Source organism: Nannobrachium achirus (genome assembly GCF_963921795.1).
Source record: "Nannobrachium achirus genome assembly, chromosome: 8".
In the NCBI taxonomy this organism is placed as follows: Eukaryota; Metazoa; Chordata; class Actinopteri; order Myctophiformes; family Myctophidae; genus Nannobrachium; species Nannobrachium achirus.
This window is the reverse complement of record NC_137817.1, coordinates 34,048,090-34,074,187: the sequence shown is the minus strand read 5'-3', so window position 1 is coordinate 34,074,187 and position 26,098 is coordinate 34,048,090. Positions and strand designations below refer to the sequence as shown.

Here is a 26,098-nt window from a genome sequence, read left to right as displayed (position 1 = left end):
TACATGTGTGTTCGGTTTACGCTTTTGCTATGCTATGTCTCACTCAATCTGCTTCACGGAAGTAAACACTCCACATGCACCGTGCACCGCTCCGCAGGTGATCATAAAGCAGTTTCGTCACTGACACAGGGAGCACAACCTTGATTCCCTTCAGACTGAGTTTTAATAGGCATTGACACCTTATGTAACAGCCAGACACAGAAGCCATTGATGTGCGCTGAATGAGATGAGATGAGCAGGATTCATAACACTTTGCACGATTTTACTGGCAAAAAAAAAAGAAAAAAGAAACACAACCCATCTGTGCTGTATTAAAAGTTCATATGCAAGGTAATACTGGAAGAGGCTTTCAACTATAAATCCTCCCTTTGAATTTGGAATCTAAATGTGGGCAATTTGCATAATTTGAGAGTTTTAAATCGACTTGTTCTTATCTGCTGTCTTCTCTTTCTCTAATATTTGCATATTGTAAATATCGTCGTTGTCGGGTGAAAACCGGGTGTCCAAAACCGTTCGTTTTGCATTTTTCATTTTAAAAATGATTTAAACTCGCGGTGCGAGGCGTTGTGTGCTTGTAGATCGGCTGTTTTCACTACTTTTGTGTGATGGCCTTGTACAATGAAGCAGGGCCTTACTTTGCGAAAGAACGTACACATTTGAAACTTGGAGATACAAGGTTTCCACCTGACAACGACGATATGTAATCTTATAGTAAGAAAAAGAAAAGGAAAAAAACTCCTGGACTGTGGCCTCACAAGAGTGGGGGAAGGGGGGGGGGGGGGGGGGGGGGGTCAAGGGTCCTTGAGGGACAACTCGACTCACTTCAACACCGGACACATTCTTCCTAGATTCTGAGGCCTTCCTCCGGCCCCCTCGCGCCGCCGTTTAATATTCATGGTAAAAGAAGAGGCGAGGGGGAACATGAACAGGCTAACAGAAGAGGCTGGCTTATTTAGGGCACCCCGCGGTGCTGGAGGGGTTTGAAGTGTCATTATGTTACTGTTTGTTTGAGGAAAGGCTTAACAGCTAAAACACTGTGGCACTCACAAAGGCCCAAGGTCAGGTCGGACCAGAGGAGGAGGAGGAGGAGGACCGTCGGTCCCACAAGGTTTTGACATAAGGATCCACTTTGGGTCCAGTGCACTCTGTGTATTTTCCCACCTCTGTAAGATGTGCCGCTTTCCCATTCTCCACAGGAATACTTGAAGTGCCAGAACAGCAGGGGTCCTGTGAGCACACTAAATACAGCCAGTGCTCCTTTACCTCGCCAAAACCTATTTTTAAAATTGTGAAAGTTTCTCGACTATAATGAGATAAGGACGCCAGGTTGAAGGTAGTTAAGTCTGTCTGTGGCTTCTATAATTATTTAACCAATGAAAAAGTATTAACAACAGCTTGTGAGTAAATAACATTGGATCCACTGGAACAGTGGTTCCCAAACCTTTTAGCTCGAGACCCAAAAGAGAAATCAGATGTTTGCGGGACCCAAACTAGTAAAAAGCAGATCTACAAGGTCACAACGAGTCGCTTCGCACCGCGTTGTAAGCTTGTAGATCGTCTATTTTCACTACTTCTTAATTTATATATTTTGTTTTTATTCATGGAATTTCTTAGATTTGTTTGTTTTTATTTTAAAATGCATAATATATATATATATTTCTTTAAATTATATAAAAAAGAATCTTTTGAAATATACAGTATATACATATTTTAATGTAGGAAAAGAGTCGTGACCCATAAAACATTGTTCGTGACCCACAAATGCGTCCCGACCCAGTGTTTGGTAACCAGTGCACTGGAGCATCATCATTTATTTTCCATTTCTTAAAAAGTAAGGGTTTTGGTCATACAACGGGTTTTCCACCCGACAGCAACATTATCCTTTGTATGCAACACACATCACAACAAAAAAGCCGCAGCTGAAAGCCCCAATAATCTGACCATTATCCCTGTTGTACAGGGGAATGGCTCTATCCTGCTGCCTTTTGTCTCATGTCATTTGGCAGTGCTGATAATGCAAAAGCCCCTGCCATTCTGCATGCACTCTGTTGGTATTCATGATGAACCATTTCATTTTCCGGGCTGATAATTAGCCATGACTACTCTACAAAAAGAGCCTGGACAATGCATTGCATTTTAGCTATTTGTGATGCTGCTGATGGATTCTCTCTGTCAGCAGACAATGGTTTAGCCTCAGAATATCACCCACGCTGCTTTTCTTCTTCTCTGTTCTATTATCATAACCTCATCGCTCCTGTCAGACCTGTTTTACACAGGTGTGAAGAAGCCATCCAGCTGCCGCCAGGGGCACAGCGGCATTAATGGATTGAAGACCTCGCCGTCTTTTGTTTGCGACTCGGTGGAGGCCTGTCATCACTCGTCCACATGCAGGCACAGACGTACTGTATGTGTAAGATGGCATACGACATGTCATCGCCGTTCACACACAGCTGACTGAACCAGATAGGAGGGCAGAAACAGACACTTCTCTCTGATGTCCCCTGCCTCTGTGAAGTTTTACAACCCTCGTCTTTATCCCGCAGCCACCAAAAGCCGAGCCGACCGAGTCCCAGTACGAACACAGAAAAGAGAGTAAATCCCTGCTGCAGGTGGTTTGGGGAGTCTGACTCTGATCGGCAGCGATCACCAAGGAGACCGCACGTCCCAGCATGTCTAGTGCCGGAGAGGAATGGTCTGAGCCCAGCACAACAATGCAGGGTGGCAATGCAGGAGCCCTTTGATGAGCTCAGCTGTTCATCACATTATGAAGCCTTAAATGCACCCCCCCTCACTTCTATCCCTAGCAGCTCTTTATGCACACAGAACGATCGCATGCCTGCTGCAGAGACGCTCCTTTTGCTTGACAGTCAACCTTCTCAGAATTCAGCTTTATGGATCAAGCATTTGCGCCGTCCATTCTCCCCACCTGTCAGCCCAGCTAATTGCCCACGGGGGGCCCAGGCTTTGTATCTAGAGCTGCCTTAAAAGCACTCATGGGGGAGCAGTCATCCTGCATGTCCTCGTCCTCACCCGGCACTCTGCTGCCAGGCTGGCCCAGACGGACTGTTAAATCAAGCGGTGTCGCTCCAAATTCTGGGCCCTGGCTAGGGTACAAGGATTCACTCACATTTTGTGCTTTAACTATTGAAAAATAGTAGATATACAAGCTCACAGTGCGGCACCGAGTGCCGCGCTGCGAGCTTGTAAATCTGCTATTTTGGAAAAATCGTAAAAGGTGTCTTTGAATATTTAGGAGAGAGATTATTTTGAAAAACCTATGTTTTTATGTCAGTGGTGCTCAGACATTTTCATGTGAAGGACCCCCAAAATTATATGAATTTGGCCACGGACCCCCATCTCAAAATATTTCGTTCCAGGGACCCCCAGAAGCAAAATTTGAGTTACAAATGTCGCTTAAAGAATGCATACTGTATATTCAAAGATTTGCACACATTTTCACAAGTTTTAAAGAATAGCTGATCTGCAAGCTCGCAGCGCAGCACTCGGTGCCGCGCTGTGAGCTTGTATATCTGCTATTTTTTAATAGCTAAAGTGGGCCGTAGTAACTCAGTCCCACTTCCCCCCCCCCTTGTGACATCTCTGGTTAAAACTACCACTTCACTCCCGCACTAAAGCCCAACTCCTATGCAGGCTACAGGGACACAGCTTCAAGTCACAGAGCCAGCTACAGCTACCTACATTTACTATTCATTCTCTGAGACACACATACGGGCCTCCATTTTTTTATTTGGGTGTACAACACACAGCTTTCTCTACTGTGATGTTGTTACATTTAATGGATTTATTTTGTCATAGCGCAGCCGATGGTGAAGTATTGTAGTATATCCGAAACCTTCCACGATTCGGCCAATAATTTATCCTTTGAGACACACATCCGAGTTTCTTCCGGGCCAAGGGAGGGAATCACGTGACCTTGATCTGCTTGCCCTATTCGCTCACACTAGGACATGACGTATACTGTATCCAGAAGAATACATGTACATCACTGCACAAAATCTATCGAGGGTGTACAACGTCTTCACTTCCACCACGTGGGGGACTGGACGGATGTTATCGTGATTTATAAACAGCAGAACTGGATGATGTGTGTTCTATTTAGAAGGGCTGCAATCTAATTGTGGGAAAGGCCATGTGCAACAGAGCTGCATATAATACTGAGTGGAAACAGTGCTGCGTTGTCCTCAAAGCACCTCTCCTCTAGCATATTAAAGAAGCAAGCAAGGCATGTTTGGCAGACGATAATGGAGGTTGATAATGAGCAATACTCTATATGTACACAACATATACATAATACCACGTAGATACGGGCACGGGCAGAACTTGCTGACCGAAAGATCATACACTGAAACCGTTAAAAAGAGTTGGTTATCAAGGTTTGTTGCTTAATGATGACTGAATGCCGGGCCAGTTATGATTTGATTCAATTTAAACTAGATAATGTGCATGTTACATTCAATTATAATACTGCGCAGCCAGACGCTGCCTCTTAATCTTCTGCCAGGACAGCTTGAAACCTTGGAGTGAGTGAGTGAGAGAGAGAGAAAGAGAGAGAGAGAGAGAGAGAGAGAGAGAGAGAGAGAGAGAGGAGGGGGTTGAGCGTGCACACTGTTTATGAGTTAGAGCTGTGATTAGGCTCAATGCGCCCAACCTTAACCAGCCCTCAGTAAGCAGAGGTCTTGTGTTTAGTCATGTACAATCCTACACTGAAGACAGCCAACAGTGATAAATCACTGTTTTGACTTGGCCAGTAATGAAAATGTATTGAGCACAACCAGCTTAGGCAGGAATTCAGCGCTACGCTAGAGGTATACAGACGAGAAAAGAGATATTTAGCAGCAGGTAGTGTTTATTGTCTTGGTAGGATTTGGTGTCTACACTAAAAGGTTGCCCATACTGGCCAAGCTATCTGTCTCTCTCTCCAATGGGCATCCACTATAGTATAAAGACATGAGTCAGACTTTGAGAATAAGATCCAGACCCACGGCTAACAACAGCCTCCACACTGTCTGCTTCTGTTACTTTTGAGTGCTGAGTCACGGCCTTTCCCCAACCTAAAGCACACATCCAGTCAGCGTAATCAAAAGCAATAACAATAAATCATCTCCTGCTCCATGGGAATGACCGATACTGGTAAAGAGTTGCATTGGGTTGGGTTAACAGTTTCAGCCGGAGCTTATCAAGCCCAGAACATGCACACTGAGTTTGATTGATACTGCTGTGCCGTGTGAAACGCTCTTCATTAAAGAAGACTAATTGGTGGTTGGCGTGGTTCTAAATCAGATGTAACGAGTTGTTTGCATTCCCCGGGCACTGCAGCTGACACTAGCTTTCCCTCCTTTGATTCTGGTCAGCTCGTTTCTTGGTGCCAATCTTCCCATGGGCCGGTTGATTTCATCAGTGGGAGAACCGAATCAATGTGTTGCTGCGCCACTAATGGAACGGGACTCAAGGCTCACTCATTAAAGTCTCTATCCAATCAGATTGGCTGCTATGGCTTTCACAGTTTCTGTATGTGAGTAATGAGCTGAATGAACCGATGGCTTTACCTGCCTCACGAGGTCGGTATGCAGGCTCAGTGACAATTAATTACAGTACGATTGTAATAAAAATGTAATAACAAGCTTTTATCACATTCCCAGCCTTGATTTGCTCTGGGTGAGGGGAGTGATAAAAGACAGCGAGGGTGATAAGCTGGCAGGCAAGGCAGCTGACCAATCAGTGTAGGCTTAATTACCACCGTGCGCTGAACCGAACCTTCACTGCAAGCGACCTTGCAGCGAAAGAAACTCATCATGTCAAAGATGACGAAACTCGGCTGCAAAAACATGGTTGCTGTGGATGGTTTGATAGGATTCATGGCTGAGGAGACACTGGAGTTTATCCAGACACAAAGGAACCACAGCACAGCACGGAAAACAACTAGTGAGTGACCTTTGACGGTTCACAGAATGGCTGCGTACCAACAAGGGTGAGGCAGCACCTGCCATGTTCTCAGCCAACTCCCTCCTCACACTGTCAGGAAATCCCATTAGGAATTGTCTTTTTTTGCTAGCACAGTTCCTCATTGACAGTAATGTTAATCTATTTAATAAATTAAAGTGTTTATGAAACGTCTGTGATTAAATAAAGCTATGGGTATGTGCATTTGGGGTGGGGTGGCACACTTTTAGATCCAGAGCTACAACGACATGACAACACTCTTTATTACTCTACTTTATTGTGGGCTCGCCTGGAAGGCGAGCACACGTATGTTATCTTCATTATTTATCTATCAGTCAGTCAGTATCCTCAAAACTTTGGCGCGATTCATCTCTTAAACGCTTACACCTTTCAACACCATTCAAATTTTTATGTGTTCAGCTTACTGAGGACAAGTGTGCTTGTATTTTTGGTTTTGAAATGTTTTGTAGTATAAATATAAAAAAATAAAAATGTTTAACTTTAAGCACCCAATGCATTTCCAATGGGTCCCCAGAGTGGAGAGAAGGATAATAGACCCATGTTTATGTTAAGGCGCTGTGGCTGCAGTGTTCACACTTCAGATATGCTATCTATATCATTGCGTTCACACAGGTCTGCTCTCTGATTTGATCCAAATGTCTAAGCTGTGTGATGTATAAAACTATAGTTATAGTTAAAACTATAAATAAATGTCCCTCTCCACTCTACTGATTACACAGCTGTGATCAAGAATCAAGTCCGGGCGATGGGATGTAAATCCCATAGCCATATATCCTAGAGCCCGCAGGGACAGTCAGCCATATTAGTGGTTGTTGTTGGTTGTCAGGGAGATATCAAAACCAATGCATTTCCAAGTCAGATCCACAAACACAATAAAAGCCATGCTCCACTCCTCAGTCTGGAGTGGCCACATAGAAGAACGCCTTGGTTATAGACATAGTGGAGGACATATGTGAGGGATTGTTAGCCTACAGTATATGCACTCAATATACTCCACTACAGTTGGAGTCCATTTGACAGTTGCTGGTTCCCAAACACAGAATCAAAAATGTAGATCTAGAACACATATAATATGTACAGTACAGTAAGGTTCAGTAGAGTACAGTAAAAGTACAGTAAGGTTCAGTAGAGTACAGTAAAGTACAGTAAGGTACAGAAAGGTACAGTACAGAAAGGTACAGTAGAGTACAGTACAGTAAGGTACAGTAAAGTACAATACAGTACAGTAAGGTACAGTAGAGTACAGTAAAGTACAATAAAGTACAGTAAAGTAGAATAAAGTACAGTAAGGTACAGTGGAGTACAGTAAAGTACAGTAGAGTACAGTAAAGTACAGTATAGTAAGGTACAGTAGAGTACAGTACAGTAAGGTACAGTACGGTACAGTAGAGTACAGTATAGTATAGTACAGTAAGGTACAGTACAGTACAGTAAGGTACAGTAGAGTACAGTACAGTAAGGTACAGTAGAGTACAGTAAAGTACAGTAAGTTACAGTAGAATACAGTAAAGTACAGTACAGTAGAGTACAGTAAAGTACAGTAAGTTACAGTACAGTACAGTACAGTACAGTACAGTAAGGTGCAGTACAGTATAGTAAGGTACAGTACAATACTGTAAGGTACTGTACCTTACAGTACCTTAAAGTATCCTATTTGTTGGGTTGGAACCGAGCCCACACTGTTTCGAAGGAACAGTATTTCTAGTTTAAAACGCAACTATACAAAAACAAAACAATTCCTCCACTCGCACATTAGTTGCAAGGCTGGACTGTCTGACTGAGGGCCACATTCCAACTAGTATTTCTATGAAATCTCTGTTCATTGGGGCGCCCGCTGGCCCGCTGTCCATGCGCATACAACTTAGGCATTGCCACATAGGCATGGGTGCCTGGCGGTGTCGCCGGTTCGGTTACAGATCCGGACGACCTTGGCCGCGTGTCACTCCCCATCTCTCCCCCCATTTCCAGTCAGTCTACTGTCCTATCAATAAAGGCATAAAAGCCCAAAAACAAATCTTCATTCATTCATTGAGTACTTACAGTGATCCTCTCATCTCGGTCATCAATGTTGGTCCCATCTTTCTTCCATGATATGCTGGGTTCAGGATGTCCACGTGGGGGTTGACACTCAAGGACTGCAGGTTCGCCTGCTGCCACTATCACATCTGCAGGGTTCTGCCTGAAGTCATCACGCAGGACTGCAAGAGAACACATGAGAGAACAAAGTTAGGCATCTACTTAATTGGCAGTTCAGCTGTCATGGAATGCACGTAATCTGTCATGAATGGAAGACAGACCCAATTGAGGAAAAATATGCAATATGTATGCAAATACTTTAGAGAGAACTCGACACAAGCTCCCCACAGTGTCCTCTCTCTTCTCATGTGACCTTTACAGTAGGAGTGATAAACATATAGGCTATCAGTGTCTATCAACATCTATAATGGTATTGATCCGTTTTTCTTTCACCAAGACGCACGCACGCACACACACACACACACACACACACACACACACACACACACACACACACACACACACACACACACACACACACACACACACACACACACACACACACACACACACACACACACACACACACACACACTGTTCATCACATCCCTATCATCACCTCTTCATATCACTTACTTCCCTCTACCCATACAGCCCTTTTATGCTGACATGGATGTATATTTGCATTACATCCAATATACCAGGGCTGCATCCCTGAAGATTAGCAAGATAGGTTCCCCATTTGCATTGATTTTCCTTGCTGGAGGAGCTGCATTGCCATAGAGACAGCAAAAAAGATGCCACTGCTTTGATTCAAGAAATCACTTTCGCAGACTCACAGGAATGTATTCATTTACACATTATTATGAGGACGCTACTTATTCACATTTTCCAGCATAACTCAAAACAAAAGGGGCCAAATGTTCCTTTTGCGCAAGGCCAGGATCACAGAACCAGATTGAAGAGATTGCATATTAATTCACCCTTAAGTTCTAATGTATTTTGTCATCTTTGCTTGAAATAGTTAATACCATTAGTTACTATCGTAAGTATAGTAGCAACACAGCATGTCCAAGTAGCCTATGTCTTCTGCATGGGGTCACAGTTAAAGCAAGCTGTCTCCATATATCTAGTTTTGAAGATAAACTTAGGAGATTTATGAGAGGAAAGAAAGAAATGAAAAAGCAACAAACTCCGATCTACTGTACAGACAGTGTGTGCCAGTAATCATTTTCCCAGCTCCACTGTATACTTGCATAAAACATACGAAAACAAGCGCTCATACATTTCAGGCTGAAATTCAAGCCAAGCTTAACTATGCAAGGTCAGCATAATGTGAGCTTATGCATTGTTGTCCTGTTTCCGTGTAGGTGTGGGTGGGGGCGGGTGGGCGAAGACATGTATGTGTATGTACTGTATGCCTCGATGTACAGTATACTGTAGCTTCACATTCAAGTGCATTTTGTTGTTCTTAATTTCGTCATTATTGGACAGAAACCAAGTTTGAAAATAGTATGTTCTTTCGTAAATTAAAGCCCTACTTCATCATACAAGAGTGTTGCACAAAAGTAGTGAAAATAGCAGATCTACAAGCGCACAATGTTGTGTGCTTGTAGATCAGCTATTTTCACTATTTGAAATAGTTTTCTTTTTTTATAATAAAAAAAGACGGTTTTGGACATACAAGGTTTCCTCCGGACAACGACAATTCAGAAGATGAACAGAGACAACTCTTGTGTTATCTCACGCTCCTAAACTTGCTCCAAGTCACCAACGCCGTACCTCCGCCATAGATCAAAGTCGCGCTCACTCCAGGAAGCCTCACCTCCTGACAGCCTACAAATTCTTGCTTAAACCCTTTAAGCACTTAATTGGCCATTGCCGGGCCCAGATACTGCTCTCTGCTTCTTGTAACACGGAAGGGGAACCCTATCCCGATGTAGGGAATAGGTTTGTGAGGGAGATGGCAGGTAATGGGTTCCACAGTCCTCTTACATTTAAATCAAAACCACAGCTCCTCATGTATATCTGAAACACTACTGTACCTGACCTCGCTCTTCATACTGGGACGTGCAGTTTAACAAAACACCAGGATTTTCATTGAATATTTCATGTCTCATAAGTAGAAATGGTGGAAAGCCGTGGGTATGTAGATACAGTTTGCGTGGAGAGGAAATGAGAATGCAGCATAGACAAAGTGTTATTGTCTGACACGCTGTCATTCAAGTCAAATTCAACTGTTCAACAGTACAGCTGCATGTTGAGCACGGCAGCGTATTTGCCAGGGTCAGAGGCATCTATAGACAGCTACAGTAGGAGTGTGAATGTACAATGAATCTAAAAGCATCCAAAGTAATAGTGCAAATTTAATCTGTGGAAACAATTCTGCATCAAGGTCAGCCTTATCATTTTTGTCAGTGTGGCAACCTTGAACACCAGCTCTCGGTGGTTTCCTTTGTCGTAACTGATGATTTAAACATACCAAGCATACAAAATAGTGTGATCCTTGAGCTCTTATGCTTAATGTATACTCCCTCATACGACTGAGTCGCTCACAGAGAACAGCAGATGTACAACCTCACAGCGACTCGTTGTGAGCTTGTAGATCGTCTATTTTCGGCAAGCGACTTGTCGACTCTGCCACAGTATGCGGCAAGTACGAAGTATATATCAGGCTTTAGATGGGTGACAATGTACAATGTACAATGCACATTGTATTGACCTTTGCATGTCTGATTATTTGATGCCTGTTTTCTGAAGTTATAGTGAATAGTGTGTTTATGGTGTGCATACTGTATGTGAACATTAGAGCGTGTTGTACGTGCGTGTTTGTGTGTGCGCGCCCTTGGCCTTATCTCGTACTGTTGGTGGAGTCACATGCACGTAACCAGTCACATATGTGTGGGGGAGTAAGATCAGCGAGTTTCACTGTCACACTGAGCTGCCTATTCTCTATGGATCACTACCGCTGCTGGCCTCACCGTACCCTCTCTGCTAAGCATTCACACACCCTCTCACCGGAGGTGGTGGGCAAGGGAGGAAGGATGCAGGAGAAAAAGGATGGTTTATTGACGACTAGTGGAGGAGGCCCGAGGGAGGGCTGGCATCACCCAGTGTTTACACCAACAACCCTGTGACCTACACCCCCTCGTCAACATCCCTGGTGGACTCCTCTCCTCCTCCCATCCGACACCTCCTTGTTATAAACACAGCTGAGTACAGCGCAACTCACAGCCCCGAACATCTGCATAGTGGGAAACAAACTCCCCCAGGATGGAGGGAGAGTGGGAGGAAGAGGGGAGGAGGCAGCCTGCCAGACAAACAGACAGACAGACAGACAGACAGACAGACAGACAGACAGACGCATGTACATTTGGAAGCGGTACAAAGCCCCGGTTCTTCCGCCCCAAAAGCCCTATCAGATCCGGAGGAGTTGTCTGACGCTTCCTGGATTCAGGGATACGTCCTTTTGTCGCTCCCTCCTGTGGACATACTGTACCGTATCAAGCACGTCTCCTGTTCTCATACAGAGAATGAGGTGAAAAATGGGAGAGTGACTCTCATACTCTGTGTTGTGTGTGTGTGTGTGTGTGTGTGTGTGTGTGTGTGCGTGCGTGCGTGCGTGCGTGCGTGCGTGCGTGCGTGCGTGCGTGCGTACGTGTGTGTGTGTGTGCGCGCGCTCGCGCGCGTGTGTGTGTGTGTGTGTGTTTGGGATAATGAGTCTACTCTCGCATTCTGTCTCTGTAGAGAGGCTGCAGCTGTCCCCTAGCAGATAATATTTCCTGTGCTATTAACAGGCCAAGCTCTGTCTGTGTGTGTGTGTGTGTGTGTGTGTGTGTGTGTGTGTGTGTGTGTGTGTGTGAGTGTGTGTGTGTGTGTGTGTGTGTGTGTGTGTGTGTGTGTGTGTGTGTGTGTGTGTGTGTGTGTGAGAGAGAGAGTGTGTGCGTGTGTGTGTGTGTGTGCGTGCGTGCGTGCGTGCGTGCGTGCGTGCGTGCGTGCGTGCGTGCGTGCGTGCGTGCGTGTCTTGAGAGATTCTCAGGTTGAGGTTTAATATGTGGAAATGGGCCAAAGACTCACTGGTCACAGCAGGAAGACGCCTCATTGTCCACCCTGGATTGGCTCAAAGCTACACTGCTGATGGTTTGGGACAGTGAAACCCAAACGTGTGGTTGTGTGTGCCACTGCCTGCATGAGCTAAAGGGAAACACAGTACGTTATACTCTGTTTACTTTCCAGTCGTCTACTACTGAGACATATCCATATCTCATCAGGATGACATGGCTCACAGTAAAGACAGCTGACACAGCCTTCGCTATAAAACATCCATATTTCTAGCTGCAGACCTGCCTTTGGCAGCGACAGACATCTGTACGTACAGATGGACCATTTGTATGCTCTCAGAGTTAAATTAACACTTAGGCTTTTGCTGTGCAGGGCCCTGCCAAGTTCACGCTAACCACACTGTACTGTGCTGGTTTGACAAATCTCCCTCTAGGTCCACAGTAGCGTGCTGGGAGTGCACTGGGCCTAACACAATTAGCTACCATCATCTCCTACACTCAATCACTCCCTTTAAAAGGTCAGGTTTGCCCTCACGACTCCCAGGTTCGCTCGCCTTCCACCCTTCTCCAGGGTGCACACACACACACACACACACACACACACACACACACACACACACACACACCTGCACATGCACGCTTGTGGACCTTTTTTTTCAGGGGGGAAATTGAAAACAGATGCTGAAATGTCAAATTGAAATGAGATTCTCCCGTGCTGCGCCTCCATCCTACATTAATGAAAATGAAGACCTAATGCCACACACAAGCCTGGACGGGAAGATCAAATGTGCTTTGTTCTGAGGAAATTAAACAAGAGTGCAGCAAGCTTCCACCAAGAAAAAACGTTGGTAGTATTAAGGCACACAACAACAAAGCAGGACATGAGTATGGCTTGGGGTATTTCCTAGAAACAGAATGGACACAGCAAACCACTGAAAATATACAGGAAGTGAATTTCATGTCTGTCTGTGTCTCTGTCTCTGTCTCTCTCTCTCTCTCCTTGCCCCCATTTTTTATGAGGCAAGCTGTGCTCTCTAATAAACGGAACAAATTTGCTTGATTTGGGCCATAGGGTACGACAACGCAAGGCTGTCACGGGCCGAACATGGCTTCTAATAAATCGCCTGGGAATACGAGCTGCAGGGGACCAAGGGACGGCACAACAAACACTTACAGAAAATATGAAATGACTTAATCCCTCCCAGATGTGCATGGTTAAACATGTCTGCTTAATAAGGCTGCAGTACAACCTCAGATTTTCTTTCTCCCTTAGTCCCTTTCGTGTGCCTGTCTCATGATCTTTTACTCTTCTGAGGCCTCTTTCTTTGCGAGTACAGGACAGGCTGACAGTCTTAATAACATCCAAAAGAAAGCGTGCACATTTCTAAAACAAATTAAAGAGTGGGCGGAGGCAACTGTTTTAATTTTCTAGTCCAGCTGTCAATCGGACTTAAAAAGAAAGAAAATATATTTAATTGCTGTGTTCAGTACAATTATTTGCATTTTTGACCACCCTCGGGTATTACATTGACCTCTGTCTGCCCTTACATTGATTGTATGCACATGCACTCACTGTATCCTCATCAATTTTTGTTTATTTGAGGATAAACACAATAGATAGAGGAACGCTGTATTTGTACTGATACTGTATGTCAGTTACAGTCATAGCCTAGGAAGCTTGCACAGAAGTATTTCACCCACTCATAATTGGCGCAAACTTGCGATGTGAAAATAAAGTTTAAATGTGAGTAATATTATGTGTTGTTTATGCCACGAGCAAATGTTGGCCTCAGCTTCCCTGAGTGTGGAGAGCATCCATATTGATGCGTGTTCCTGCCTCCAGCTCTGTCCCGTGGACCAAACACCTCTCATACACCCCCTCTGTATATTTCCCACCGTGTCTCTACATTTCGATCCCTCTCCAACCCTGTAGCGGTCGACCCCCTTCTCTCACCTCCCTCTCAGCTCACACACTCCCAACAGCTTACATCAAAAAGTGGCCCACAGCTATATAGTATCTTACCCCTTGCCTCTACGGCTAAGGCTGATGTTGGTGGATAATTTGCCAGAAGTGTATACAGGGTGTGTGTGTGTGTGTGTGTGTGTGTGTGTGTGTGTGTGTGTGTGTGTGTGTGTGTGTGTGTGTGTGTGTGTGTGTGTGTGTGTGTGTGTGTGATTATTTTGCATCGTATGACTGCGTAGTTTTGCTGCTGGGTGTGAAAAATAACTGGGATCACGCTGTGCTCTAGAGAGCCCTCCTTGGCTCTCTTTCTACTCCTGTTCATTCCTTCGCCTCCTCCCCCTCCCCCCCTCTCACCCCCCCCCCCCCCCCCCCCAACCCTCGACCCCACCACAGGGATATGAGATTGGACACGGCAGCTTCCCGCTTCTCTTTCTCAGTCTGGTTCTCGTTCCTCCGCACTGAGCTCATGCCCTCGCTCTCCTCTCGCCGCGGCCCACTGACATCGTATCCTGCAGCACTCAAAGTGTTCATTTAACTCTGAGAGAGTGCAAGCGGTCCATTTGCTTTATATTTGTATAATGTTCTCATAGTGACAAATGGGTAAATTAACACTTTGTGCATTTTACTGTGCAAGAGCCTCAGTGAGCCTGCCCCAATGGAGTAGTAGGGTGTAACACAGATCCTGAGGTTACTGTTGTTAACATTATAGTATGTCTGAGTACATCTCTGCAGACACAAGCGGAATGCGTGATTGGTATAGACTAGAGGGAACATTTACAGTACATAATTGCTGTCGGGTGGATGTCCAAAACTGCGATGAGACATGTTTTGGGCTTGTAGATTTTGCTTCTTTTGTGCGAAACTTGTAGTATGAGAAGTAGGGAATTAATTTACGACATAAAACGTTTAAATATGGAGATTTCTGCAAGATATCAACAATATATATATATATATATTACTGTCCGGAATGTGTCACTGAATTTCTTTGGAACATTGTTTATGGCAATTAATTCCAATTGAGGAACGAACTCGGCGTTCACGATTTTAGTTTAGCTTTTGTAATGTCATCCATCCATGACATTTGATTTGAGGCCACACCTGCAGAGTCACATGAGTTTAAAATACTCAGCGGTCTCTGTGCATGTTTGACCGCAAGGCACCTTGTGGACGCTCGTAAATATGTCAACAAGGACAAACAGACTATTACCAAAATGGCCTTCAGGGTTTGCACCTGCAGCACACACCAAATGCTGTCATCCAAGACTTAGACGTGATGTGATGTTTCCAAGAATAGACACAGGATCTCCCTTATAAACCTCATTGACCTTTTGAGCAAACAATGTCGACCTCTCTGCAAACAAGTCACAGGCGAATATCCAACTTCTAAAAGGTTCCTATTATTAGGAATGTCTCTCCACATTGTTAAGATGTAAAGTTCTGCTGCGCTGGCAAACAGGCTATAGAGTCCTTCCAAATCTGACCCGAGGCTCTTTGCTGCATGTCATCCCCCCCTCGCTCCAGCCATTATCTACATTATCTCTATCAAAAATAAAAGCAGAAATTCAAAAAATACAAATAAAACAATAAAAGCAGTTTGGAGTTAGGACATGAGTAGGGCTGTCACAATTATTACATAATTGTCTAATCGCAATTATTTGACATAATCGCAATTATTTGACATAATCGCAAATATTTTGTCATAATCGTTTACATGTTGAAAAATGTTCATATTTTCAATCATTTAAAAAAATAGTGGAAATAGCCGATCTACAAGCTCACAACGCGTCGCATCGCGACACGTTGTGATATTTCCATAATCAACGTTCTTTTTCAAGTATAAAGTTGTCAAATATGTAAGTAATTTCTTTGTATATTAGGTCATGTGTCATATCTGCCATGTGCAACTTAGGTCATGTGTCATATCTTCCATGTGCAACTTAAAAGCCCACAAGCCAAACAGGAATGTAATTGTCAACGACAGAAGCACAATTAAATCGTTAATCGCAATTACTTGAGTGACAATTAATCGTTATGTAAAATGTAATAATCATGACAGCCCTATAGACATGAGTTGAGATGTATACGTGCATAGTGATGCTGCCGGGCATGAAAGATAACCTGGATCACACACTGTGCTCTGAAGATCCCTCCTTGCTGTCTTTCCACTCCTCTTCATTCCTTTGCCCGACCCCCACCCCCGCAACCCTCGACCCCACCACAGGCTTATGAGATTGGACATGGCAGCACTGTCCTTTGGTCCACATCCAGAGAATGAGCTTCATACAGAGTGCAGTCCTGAGAGTTCATGTAACCACATGGACCCAATGCCAGCTTGTAGATCGGCTATTTTTGCTATTTGACGTATAAGTATATCTCTGCTTTGTACTGTATAACTCCAAAATGTTCATTTTTTAGAAAATGTAGAAACATCCTGGCTGAAGCGATTTTTTTTATAACCAGTGCATAGACCTAAAGGGTGTTCAATAGCACTGATTTATGAAAAAAATAGCTAAACAGGTGGAGTTAGCTGTTTTGGCAGAAAGTGTGAGGATTCAATGGAGTTAGAAGGTTTCGGCCGAAGCGCTTTTTACTACTTTTCATTGGTTTAATATTATTTGAACCAACACACAGACGTAAAGGGTGTTCAATAGCACTGATTTATGAAGAAGGAAAAAAAATAACTCTGAAAAATAGAGTACCGGACAGCAACGAATTATACACTATAAAGTATTAATGTATTACTATGATAATTATAATACACTATAATAGATTATAATAGTGGTTATAACACAATATAATCTATTATCATGTATTACAACTATATCCTGGTGGTCTACAGTAAATGAAAAGTCAGTGAGTGATCAGTCATTATGAAGTTTGGCCTAGCTCAGACCTACTCTAGATTTTTAGTACCATGTTTAGTACCACTTTCACACCACTCTACCCAGGTCCTTGTAGTGGAAAGCCTGGCACAAGTGGGCGGTGTGGTGTGGAGTGGTGTGGTGTTGGGCCAGTGGAACAGGGGCTTATAGTGGTTAACTCTAGAGTATAGAAATATAGCCACACAGATGTAAACCAAGCCATGTAGTTGAATGAGGGGTCGGGTCTGTGTCTGTACACAGGGCAAGGCTGCGGAAGTGGTGTAAAAAGTACTCACATATTTAATTAAGTAAAAGTATCAATACTGCAATAGAGAAATACTCCGTTACAAGTAAAAGTCCGCAATTCAAAATGCACTTGAGTAAATGTACGAATTCTACGAAAGTGTTGGCATCAAAATTTACTTAAAACACCAAAAGCATTAAACAGCCTCGGTATAAAATAGGGCTAAAGTGTAAATGTATGTTTTATATAATATTATAATTTATATCGGCAAAGTAACTGGTAACTAAAGTTTTGTAATGGAGTAGAAGTAAAAATATTGGAAATTGGAAATACGCAAGTAAAGTACAAATAACTAAAGATTGTACTTAAGTAATTGTACTTAGTTACTTTACACCACTGGGCTGCGGGCACCCAAGGCAGATGGCATCCTGGACCTCTCAGTGCCAAATAGAGGACACTCGTGTGTGCACTCGTCACGCTACAAGGAGGCTGGTGAGAACCCAATGTGGTCGTTCATAGTACACTTGATTCATTTACTTGATGCACTCAAACAATTATTACACTACACATGCAACACAGATCTTAAAAAGCAAGGACATGCAGTGCACATGAGACACACACGCACGTACACACGCACGTACGCACGCACGCATGCACGCACGCACGTGCACACACAAATACAGTGCAGCCGCTCCATCTGCAAATTAACACACACGCACCCATATGTATGTACGCACTCACTCACACACGCACCACATAAAGGAAACCCTGCCCTGCAGCCGTACAGACAGAGAGGCCATTGAGTGCCTGTGTTTGTTTAAATGGTCATAAGTCTTCTCGTCAAGCCTGCACAGAGAGATGGCGTTTGGCGGACATTGGCGAGAGGCGTTGAGGGCAGCAAGGAGGCAGGTTTGTATGAGTGAGTGAGTGCGTGACTGAGTGAGTGAGTGAGTGAGTGACTTGGCACCTCATAGTTCAATAAACAGTGCCTATTTGATTGGAGTACTGGAGTTGGACTAAAATAAAGAGTGTTTGGAGCGCTGGGGCTGAACAGGCAGGAATGTCAGCAAACACCGCCCCAGAACCCCCCCCAGTCGAACCATGTACCGAAGAAACTCAGAAAATACAATCCCCATAAAATGCCAATAGGGGGCCTCGCCACCGTGCAAACTGTGCAACAAACATCTGCATGAGATTATCACATTTACATTTTATGATTGAACAACGCAGAGGAACAGTTTATAGTCCTGTCCATGCCTGAGACGCCATGTGATCCGCCCGCACATGCAAGTGATTTGGGGGCGTTATGGTTCTTTAAGGAGAGCGTGTTACCTGTTGTGGAAACATGCTGTCAAATATTATAGCTGCCAAATGCATTCCGACATGTAGCGCTCTCTCATTAGGGACTGCTAAGCTAAGTCAAAACACTCTGCTAACACCACAGTGGTCCTTCTGTTTCCATCTGGGGAGTTACACAGCTGTTGTCAAATAATATTCCGAGATAAAGGGAGCTTTCATTTACACCATCACCACTGTAATGGCTAATTTATGCTCCATCGCACTACGCCGTTGTCGTGCGCCAAAAACAGCAGATCTCAAAGCTCAGAACGTGTCACGAATGCAAACTTGTACATCTGTGCGACATTGTGCCAAGTATAAATCAGGCTTCAAAAGGGCTTGATGATGTAACAACACATAGTACGCAAGTGTTGCAACAATCAACACTTGCTTACTACAGTATGATTGATCTACCAATGTTGTTTTTAACAAGTCCTCGGGGTGACCTGCATGTTGATCCGTGCAACGGCCTTTGGTATGGGTCCACCATTTGAGACAAGCCATGTTTCTGTCCTGCGGTGTTCTACCTCTCATCTGTAGGTGGAGCTCCAGAGCCCTCTCCTTCCAATCCAAAATCCTGCAACCCCCAGTAACCCTGTTTTCCGAACTCTTTCACTCACCCAGGGACCGAAGCCCTCTTCACAGAAATACAAAAGAGTGCATGTAACACTATAGGTCACATATAGAGTTGTGCACACATGCATGCACAAGCACACACTAGTGATACCTGCAGGCACCAGACCTCTGTTCATATAATATCACACTGGCCCTCTGTGAAGTAGGGCGAGAGGATCTTCTGCTTTGTGCATGCACACGCAACACTCACAACACACATAGGCGTACTGAACATCCTAAAGCCCAATGATACGCCATGCAACTCCTTGCAACATGCAACTACTTGCAACCATTATCCCCAAAGGCAGTTGCATGGAATTACATTGGTGCAGTTGACCGTACATTTTTTTGTCGCAAGGTGTTGCGACTAGTTGCACTGGTGCGGTTTGGCCTTTACAGTAGTTTCATAGAGCTATCCTTTTTCAATGCAAAAAATTAAAAATGCCCTATTATTATGCATTACGTGTATTCACCTCATTTATATTTGACATTGCGAGGACTCGTTCTTGTCTATTATTTGTTCTGTGATTGTCACACTTCAGTAGAAGTGTTTCCTAATTATCATCTCGCTTAAGATCTGTTCCCTCTTTCTTTCAGTAAGGAAAGAGCAAATATGTTTCTCTCTCTCTGTCTCTCTTGCTACTCTACGGTAATAGACTGTGCCTCAGCAAGGGTCTTCATGGTTTAATGGGATTTTACTCTACAGAAATTGGTGAGCGTAGGCTGATCATTTTCACATTTACTGTTGTAGCACGCTCATTACTGTAAATCCCTTTACTGCGCTAAAAAAACAGACCTAAACAAATCAACAGTCATACATCTTCACTACACCCATTCATAAAACTCCCTATGCAGCTTAGGTGGTACAGTGGTATCTGCGCTCCCCTGTCTGTGCGGTCCCAGCCCTCTCTCAGCATCCGCGATGAGGGCCTTATTAAAACAATCTTGCCAATTAACATTCCTGGCCCCCGGAGCCCCTCCGACCCTCCCCCCAGACCTCCTCTATTGCTCCTCCAAACCCAATCACCCCTCCTTGCCCTATCGACTGCAGAGTAGCAATACGCACTGCTCAGGACCCTTAAGTGTGGCTCGGCTGAGAGGGGGTCGACGGTGAGGCGCCTTTATTCCCTTTCTCCTTCAGAGAAACTCAAATCAGGGTTTGTGCGTGGGTGCGTGAGTGTGTTTGTGTGTTTACAGTACATGTTTAGACTATCTGTATATCTATCTGCCCGTGTCTTTGTACAAGCCTGCATGTTTTACTGAGTGTGCTGCGCATTGTTTATGTGCTTGTGTCGCATGTGTCTGGTGAAAGAAACAGAGACAGACAGAAAGAAGTCAAACAGGTTGTAGAGGGCGTATAATTGAGTTAAAGCACCAGGTAGCATGTTTTATGGACTGTGCAGTTTATACGAAGGCTCCTAATACGACTTGACGTGCAATGATATAGCCTCACCTGCGCAGGGTGGACAGCTTGTGATTGTGAGCAGAAACGGGGATACAGTAAGGTGAGCCTGTCAGCTTGTTCACTCACACCAGCCAGGAGATTACATCCACACAGCAACATCCTCAGTGATAATTTAACTGACAGTGTAAAAATGCACCCTTCCAGGTTCATTTCTACACTCCCACGGTTAAATAAACACGGAGGACTATACTGTGCACAACACCCCTCCCCTCAGCGAGGCATTTGACCCAGCGCTTACCCTCATCCGAGTGTTGAGGAATCAAAACATCTGCTCCAGATATCTCCACTTGCCTATTAAGCCGGAGATCCCAGGAGCAGATAAGGGTGCCTTCTCCAGCCTCTCACTCATCTTCCAAAAACAGAGATCTATTACAGACAGCGCTGGAGACTGATATTGTGTTATTCTATAGCGGCGCTGTGCAAATAGTCGCCAGGGCCAGAGTGGATGGGACCCTGGTGTGGAGCTTACAGAGGAGGCCATCGACCCCAGCCTGGGCGTCTGGCTCTGTTTCGCATCAGAGATAATGGATATCATAAACATAATCCAACCTCCTGCCCGTTGCCGCAGCTCCACTCGGCTGGAGCCGCCACAGGTTGACACACGACAGCTTCCACTGTACGCTGGGCTCCCGCGTTGTGGATATTCTGCAGCTTGTGTTTGAGAGATTGTATTTGAGTAGCTGTCGTCAGACGCGTCACAAGGGGGGGATAAGTGGGACTGAGTTACTAGGGCCCAAGGTGGAGGGACTTACTTATTCTATACTTTAGCTATTGAGAAATAGCAGATATACAAGCTCACAGCACAGCACCGAGTGCTGCACTGCAAGCTTGTAGATCTGCTATTTTGTGAAAGTCGTGAAAATGTGTGCAAATGTTTGAATATATGTATTTTTAAGCGAACATTTGTAACTCAAATTTTGCTTCTGGGGGGTCGCTGGAACTAAATATTTTGAGAAATAAAATAGCAGATCTACAAGCTAGCAGCGCGGCAGCTTGTATATCTGCAATTTCTCAATAGTTAAAGTATAGAATAATTAAGGTCCCTCGAAATAATGCGTAATAATGTGTTCCCAGTCTAAATGGCGGTGAAGGGCCCAGAATTTGGTGTGACACCCCTGCTTGTCGTTCAGTTCAGTATGGCTTTCTGTGCCTCTAACAAGGGCTAAGGTTGATTGAACTATTCTTAATGAGATCCGGTGGAGTTGACATGAGGTTCTCTCTCATCTGCAGCATTATGCCAAACCGTCTTTAATTCAAAGCAGATGAGCTTGAAGGTCTCCCTTTGATCTTAATTTGGCGTAATGGAAATCTTAACCTAATACACTTAGTTCCCAATGAAAGTCTAATTTGATAGAGGTTTAAGGAGGCTGGAAACAGTAGGAGTGAGTGATTGTTGTGAGAGGAACACAAGTCTCTCGGCAAGGGAGAGGGACCGTAAGCTAGCATTACATCAACGGCTGTTGCGGAGGTAACTGGGGGTGGAGGAGAAACCCGATAGGGTCTGTGTGGGGAGGAAACAGGCAGCCCGAGAGGAAAGAGGGATTGGAGAGGGGGGAAAAAAACCCAAGGGGATCCAAAGTAACGTTACAGCCGATCCTTCAGCCTTTCGTCATGGCCACTTTCATTTCCACCAAGCACTGGGGAGAGAGGGAACAGTGGAAGGAGGAAGACTGAGGAAACGAGGAATAGGTTGGGGGGTTAAGTTGAAGTGTAAGTGTGTGTGTGTGTGGGGTGGGGTAAGGGGTACCAGAGATAGAGCACAGAGGAATGTTAAAGAGGGTAAGACAAAGCAAATAAGGGTCCTGGGATCCAAACATGTGCTGCTCCAGAGGGGCACATCTTTCTCTGATCAGTAAGCGTCCCCGTCCCAATGGCTTCCACATGCACCCTAAACTCTCCCAGATGGACCCAGGGAAGATGAAAAGATGGCCATATCCCTATCTAAGAGGGGATCTGTTACACTGGGAAGAGATACAGAGAGGAGCCGATGGAGGAATGGCTTGTGTGTGTGTGTGTGTGTGTGTGTGTGTGTGTGTGTGTGTGTGTGTGTGTGTGTGTGTGTGTGTGTGTGTGTGTGTGTGTGTGTGTGTGCGTGCGTGCGTGCGTGCGTGCGTGCGTGCGTGCGTGCGTGTGTGCGTGCGTGCGTGCGTGCGTGCGTGTAAACCAAATTATAAAACAGCAGAAAGAAAGCTACCTGACACATTAGAGAGAAGCAACCCAAAAGCAGAGCAAACTAGAATGCTATTTGGCCGTAAACAGAGAATACACCGTGGCAGAATACCTGAGCAAGGTGACCGACCCAAAACAAAGAAAAATCTTGACTAGGTACAGACTCAGTGAGCACAGTCTCGCAATCGAGAAAGGACGTCATAGGCATACCTGGCTCCCTAGAAAAAACAGACTTTGCACCCACTGCACACAAAATGAAGTGGAAACTGAGCTACGCTTCCTAACCACCTGTCCACGGTACCAAGACATCAGAGACACATACTTCCCACAGATCATAACCGCACAAGGAGAGTTTGAAAACATGACCAATGATGAAAAACTCCCATACCTGCTAGGCGAAGTAAAACAATGTGCAAACACAGCAGCAAGATTTGTGAGCTGCTGTGATAGAAGGATATCCCTGCTCTGCCTGCACGTAACATTGATGCATGAAAACTGTTTTCACCTGTACATATTTTGTTCTGATTGTATTGCATTGTATTGTATTGTATACACTTCTGCTTTGGCAATGTAAACGTATGTTTTCTCATGCCAATAAAGCCCTTTTTTAAATTGAATTGAATTGTGTGTGTGTGCGCGTGTGTGTGTGCGTGTGTGTGTGTGTGTGTGTGTGTGTGTGTGTGTGTGTGTGTGTGTGTGTGTGTGTGTGTGTGTGTGTGTGTGTGTGTGTGTGTGTGAGAGAGTGAGAGAGAGGGACAGATATGAAATTAGATCTTCAATATAGGCATGTTACATGGGTATGCACTGTACGGCTACATTATCATTGCCAAACACTTTGCCGCTATAGATTTACACTGTAGTTGTCAAGTTGTCCAACATTCAATATCAAGCATGGTCGACGCCAAGGAGAACGTTTTATATGCATGCCAAAAATTACACTGATCCCTGTGAAATTGACACTGTGTAAGGTTTCAGGACTGATGTTAAGCCCAGCGTTTTCCATCTTCATAAGAAGGGGCTCAAACTAAAGAAAATAGCGAAAAGTGCCCTCATAGTTTTTCTCCTTTGTTTTATGAGTTTCTTTGCTACTGTTAACATGGCTGAAACATCCTGGAGAGCTGATTTATGATCTGTCTCTCCAGGGCACAAAGCCCAGCCCTGTAGCAGGGGGAAATTTAAGGCTACTACACCAACATACTCTACAGACTCCAAAATATCCACTAGATTTATAGAGGTGGGAGAGAAATATTTTGCCCTCTTCCCTGCTCGGTCTCAAGGAGTCAGACCTACTGAGTACAGAGGTACGTTAGGTTTAGCCTCATTGCGAGTCGTTCAGTCTCATTGTGCATTCTGGGTAAACATCTTTTCTAGCAATGACTTCACTTCAGTTTATTTCATGCGAGACTACCTTCTCTAAGACACTCTAGTCTGTTTAATCCATCTCTTCACTCGACTGTGGAATTGGCAACTTATTTTTTCATTTTTACTGAGGTCATCTTTCCAAAACCGCACGAGGAAACTTCCCTGACAGTGTTTATTCTTGCATTATTCATGACATGCATGTGTAAAAATGTCTATTCAACCATAAGCTGATGGTCTATCAAATGTACAGTATACTTACAATACAACTGCAATGCTTTGATGTTCCTACATTGACACTACATGGTCACATGACTGTGTTCATGATGAAAACGGTGAGATGAGAAGCATTCAAGAAATTAATTACATACAGAGATGTTGAACAAATTAATGCAGAATTTGTTCACAGATAAAGTAAAGTAATAGCTATCTATCTATCTATCTATCTATCTATCTATCTATCTATATATCTATATATATATATATATATATATATATATATATATATATATATATATTATATATATACACACTTAAACACCAGTCATTATAAAGGACAGCTTGTGACAGTGTCTTTAGAGGAGGAGTCGGTGACATCTTAAGCAAAATCCCCCTTCTGGCATTTCAACTTCTTTTGAACAAGGAAGGCCCCTGGCATGCATGGTATGAAATATATCAGGTTTGTTGTAAACTAAAAAAAATAAAAAAATCACTGGTGGCATGTTTCAATTGCTCATTTAAAAAGGGAACCTTATACCCTTAGTTACATTCTTCCTTTTGTTTGTTCTCTGGTCTGTTCTGTTAGATTATCCCTCCTTTCTGTTCTCTTATATTATCTAATCTTTCTATGGTTGTTGTCCTTTGAATAAAACAAATAGTGCCTGGGCTACGTGTATTGGATAGCCAGGCTGTAACATTAGGCAGCATTCGACGCCAAGGGAGTATTCTCATGAAAATCCGCCAACAACTCCATGCGTTTATTTATCTATTTGATCATGTGAGGAGGTGTGTGACAGAGGAGCCTTCAGACCTAACCATTAAGTAGAGGATCATCATCACTCACTCTCATGCTCACCCCCGACCCCACTGTGATCTGCTGAGCAGGTGCCTATAGGGACCTCTGGATCACCCCTCCATAAAGAATCACACTCAACATGGATGCCATTCTCGACATCCAAAGGCATGTGGTCAGCGCAAAGCCCCGGTGCATCGTAGAGGGATTACGTCGAGAGGGGGAAAAAAAGAGCGCATCTGGAAGAGGTGGGGGACTGGGGGGGTTAAAAATGGAAAGGAAAGACCTGGGCTGCGTGATGCAGAGGGGGGTTGGGGTGAAAGAAGTAGAGATGGGATGTATGGCTCTTTGAAGTGAGCCGGATCTCTGGGATCCGTTCCTTTCAAAGAGCCGTTCAAAAGACTGGCTCATTCTACTAGTTACTTTGTAGATTTTGATTATAATTACAAATAACTTCAACCCTATATACATTTATTTCGGACATATACAAACCTGCCATTTGAAAATAGCCGATCTACAAGCTCACAATGCGTCGCAACGCATTGTTGCGACGCATTGTGTCGCAACGCATTTTATAAAAGATTTTTCTACATTTTACTCAAATACATTAACATTCCAAACTTATACTTGATTGCAGTATTGATATTTTTAATCAAGTAAAGAAATTGAGTACTTTTCCCACCACTGTTCATTAGAAAGGAACGGCTCCCTACTGTGAACCGAATCCTATCGTTCATTTCAAAGAGCCGTTCAAAAGACTCGATTCGTTCGCGAACGTCCCACCTCTAGAAAGAAGGAAGAGGAGGAAGAGGAGGGGGGCCAGATGTTTGAGTCTCTTCCCTGCCAGAAGAGGAGATGCAGAGATGCATGAGCGAGCGTGCTGCTGGACCGCTAGACTGGATCGAGAGCTGGGTGCGTAGTGCTAATCAGGCCACGTGAAAGGCAGGGGAGGCTAAACAGGAGATCATCTGAAGGACAGATTAAACCTCGGCAGAAGGCTGAAATACTTGAGA

The 26,098-nt window shown here is 44.2% G+C and overlaps 1 protein-coding gene across 1 annotated transcript in view; it reads right to left on the bottom strand.

The window, feature by feature from the left end:
- The window catches only part of robo1 (roundabout, axon guidance receptor, homolog 1), a gene marked incomplete at its 5' end in the record, with an annotated part of 269,979 nt that overhangs the window by 60,628 nt on the left and 183,253 nt on the right, over nt 1-26,098 (bottom strand). Inside the window, one exon of the mRNA XM_080731326.1 lies at nt 8,023-8,180. Within this exon, the coding sequence (XP_080587452.1) occupies nt 8,023-8,180 (158 nt within the window). The remainder of the gene's footprint in view (nt 1-8,022; nt 8,181-26,098) is intronic.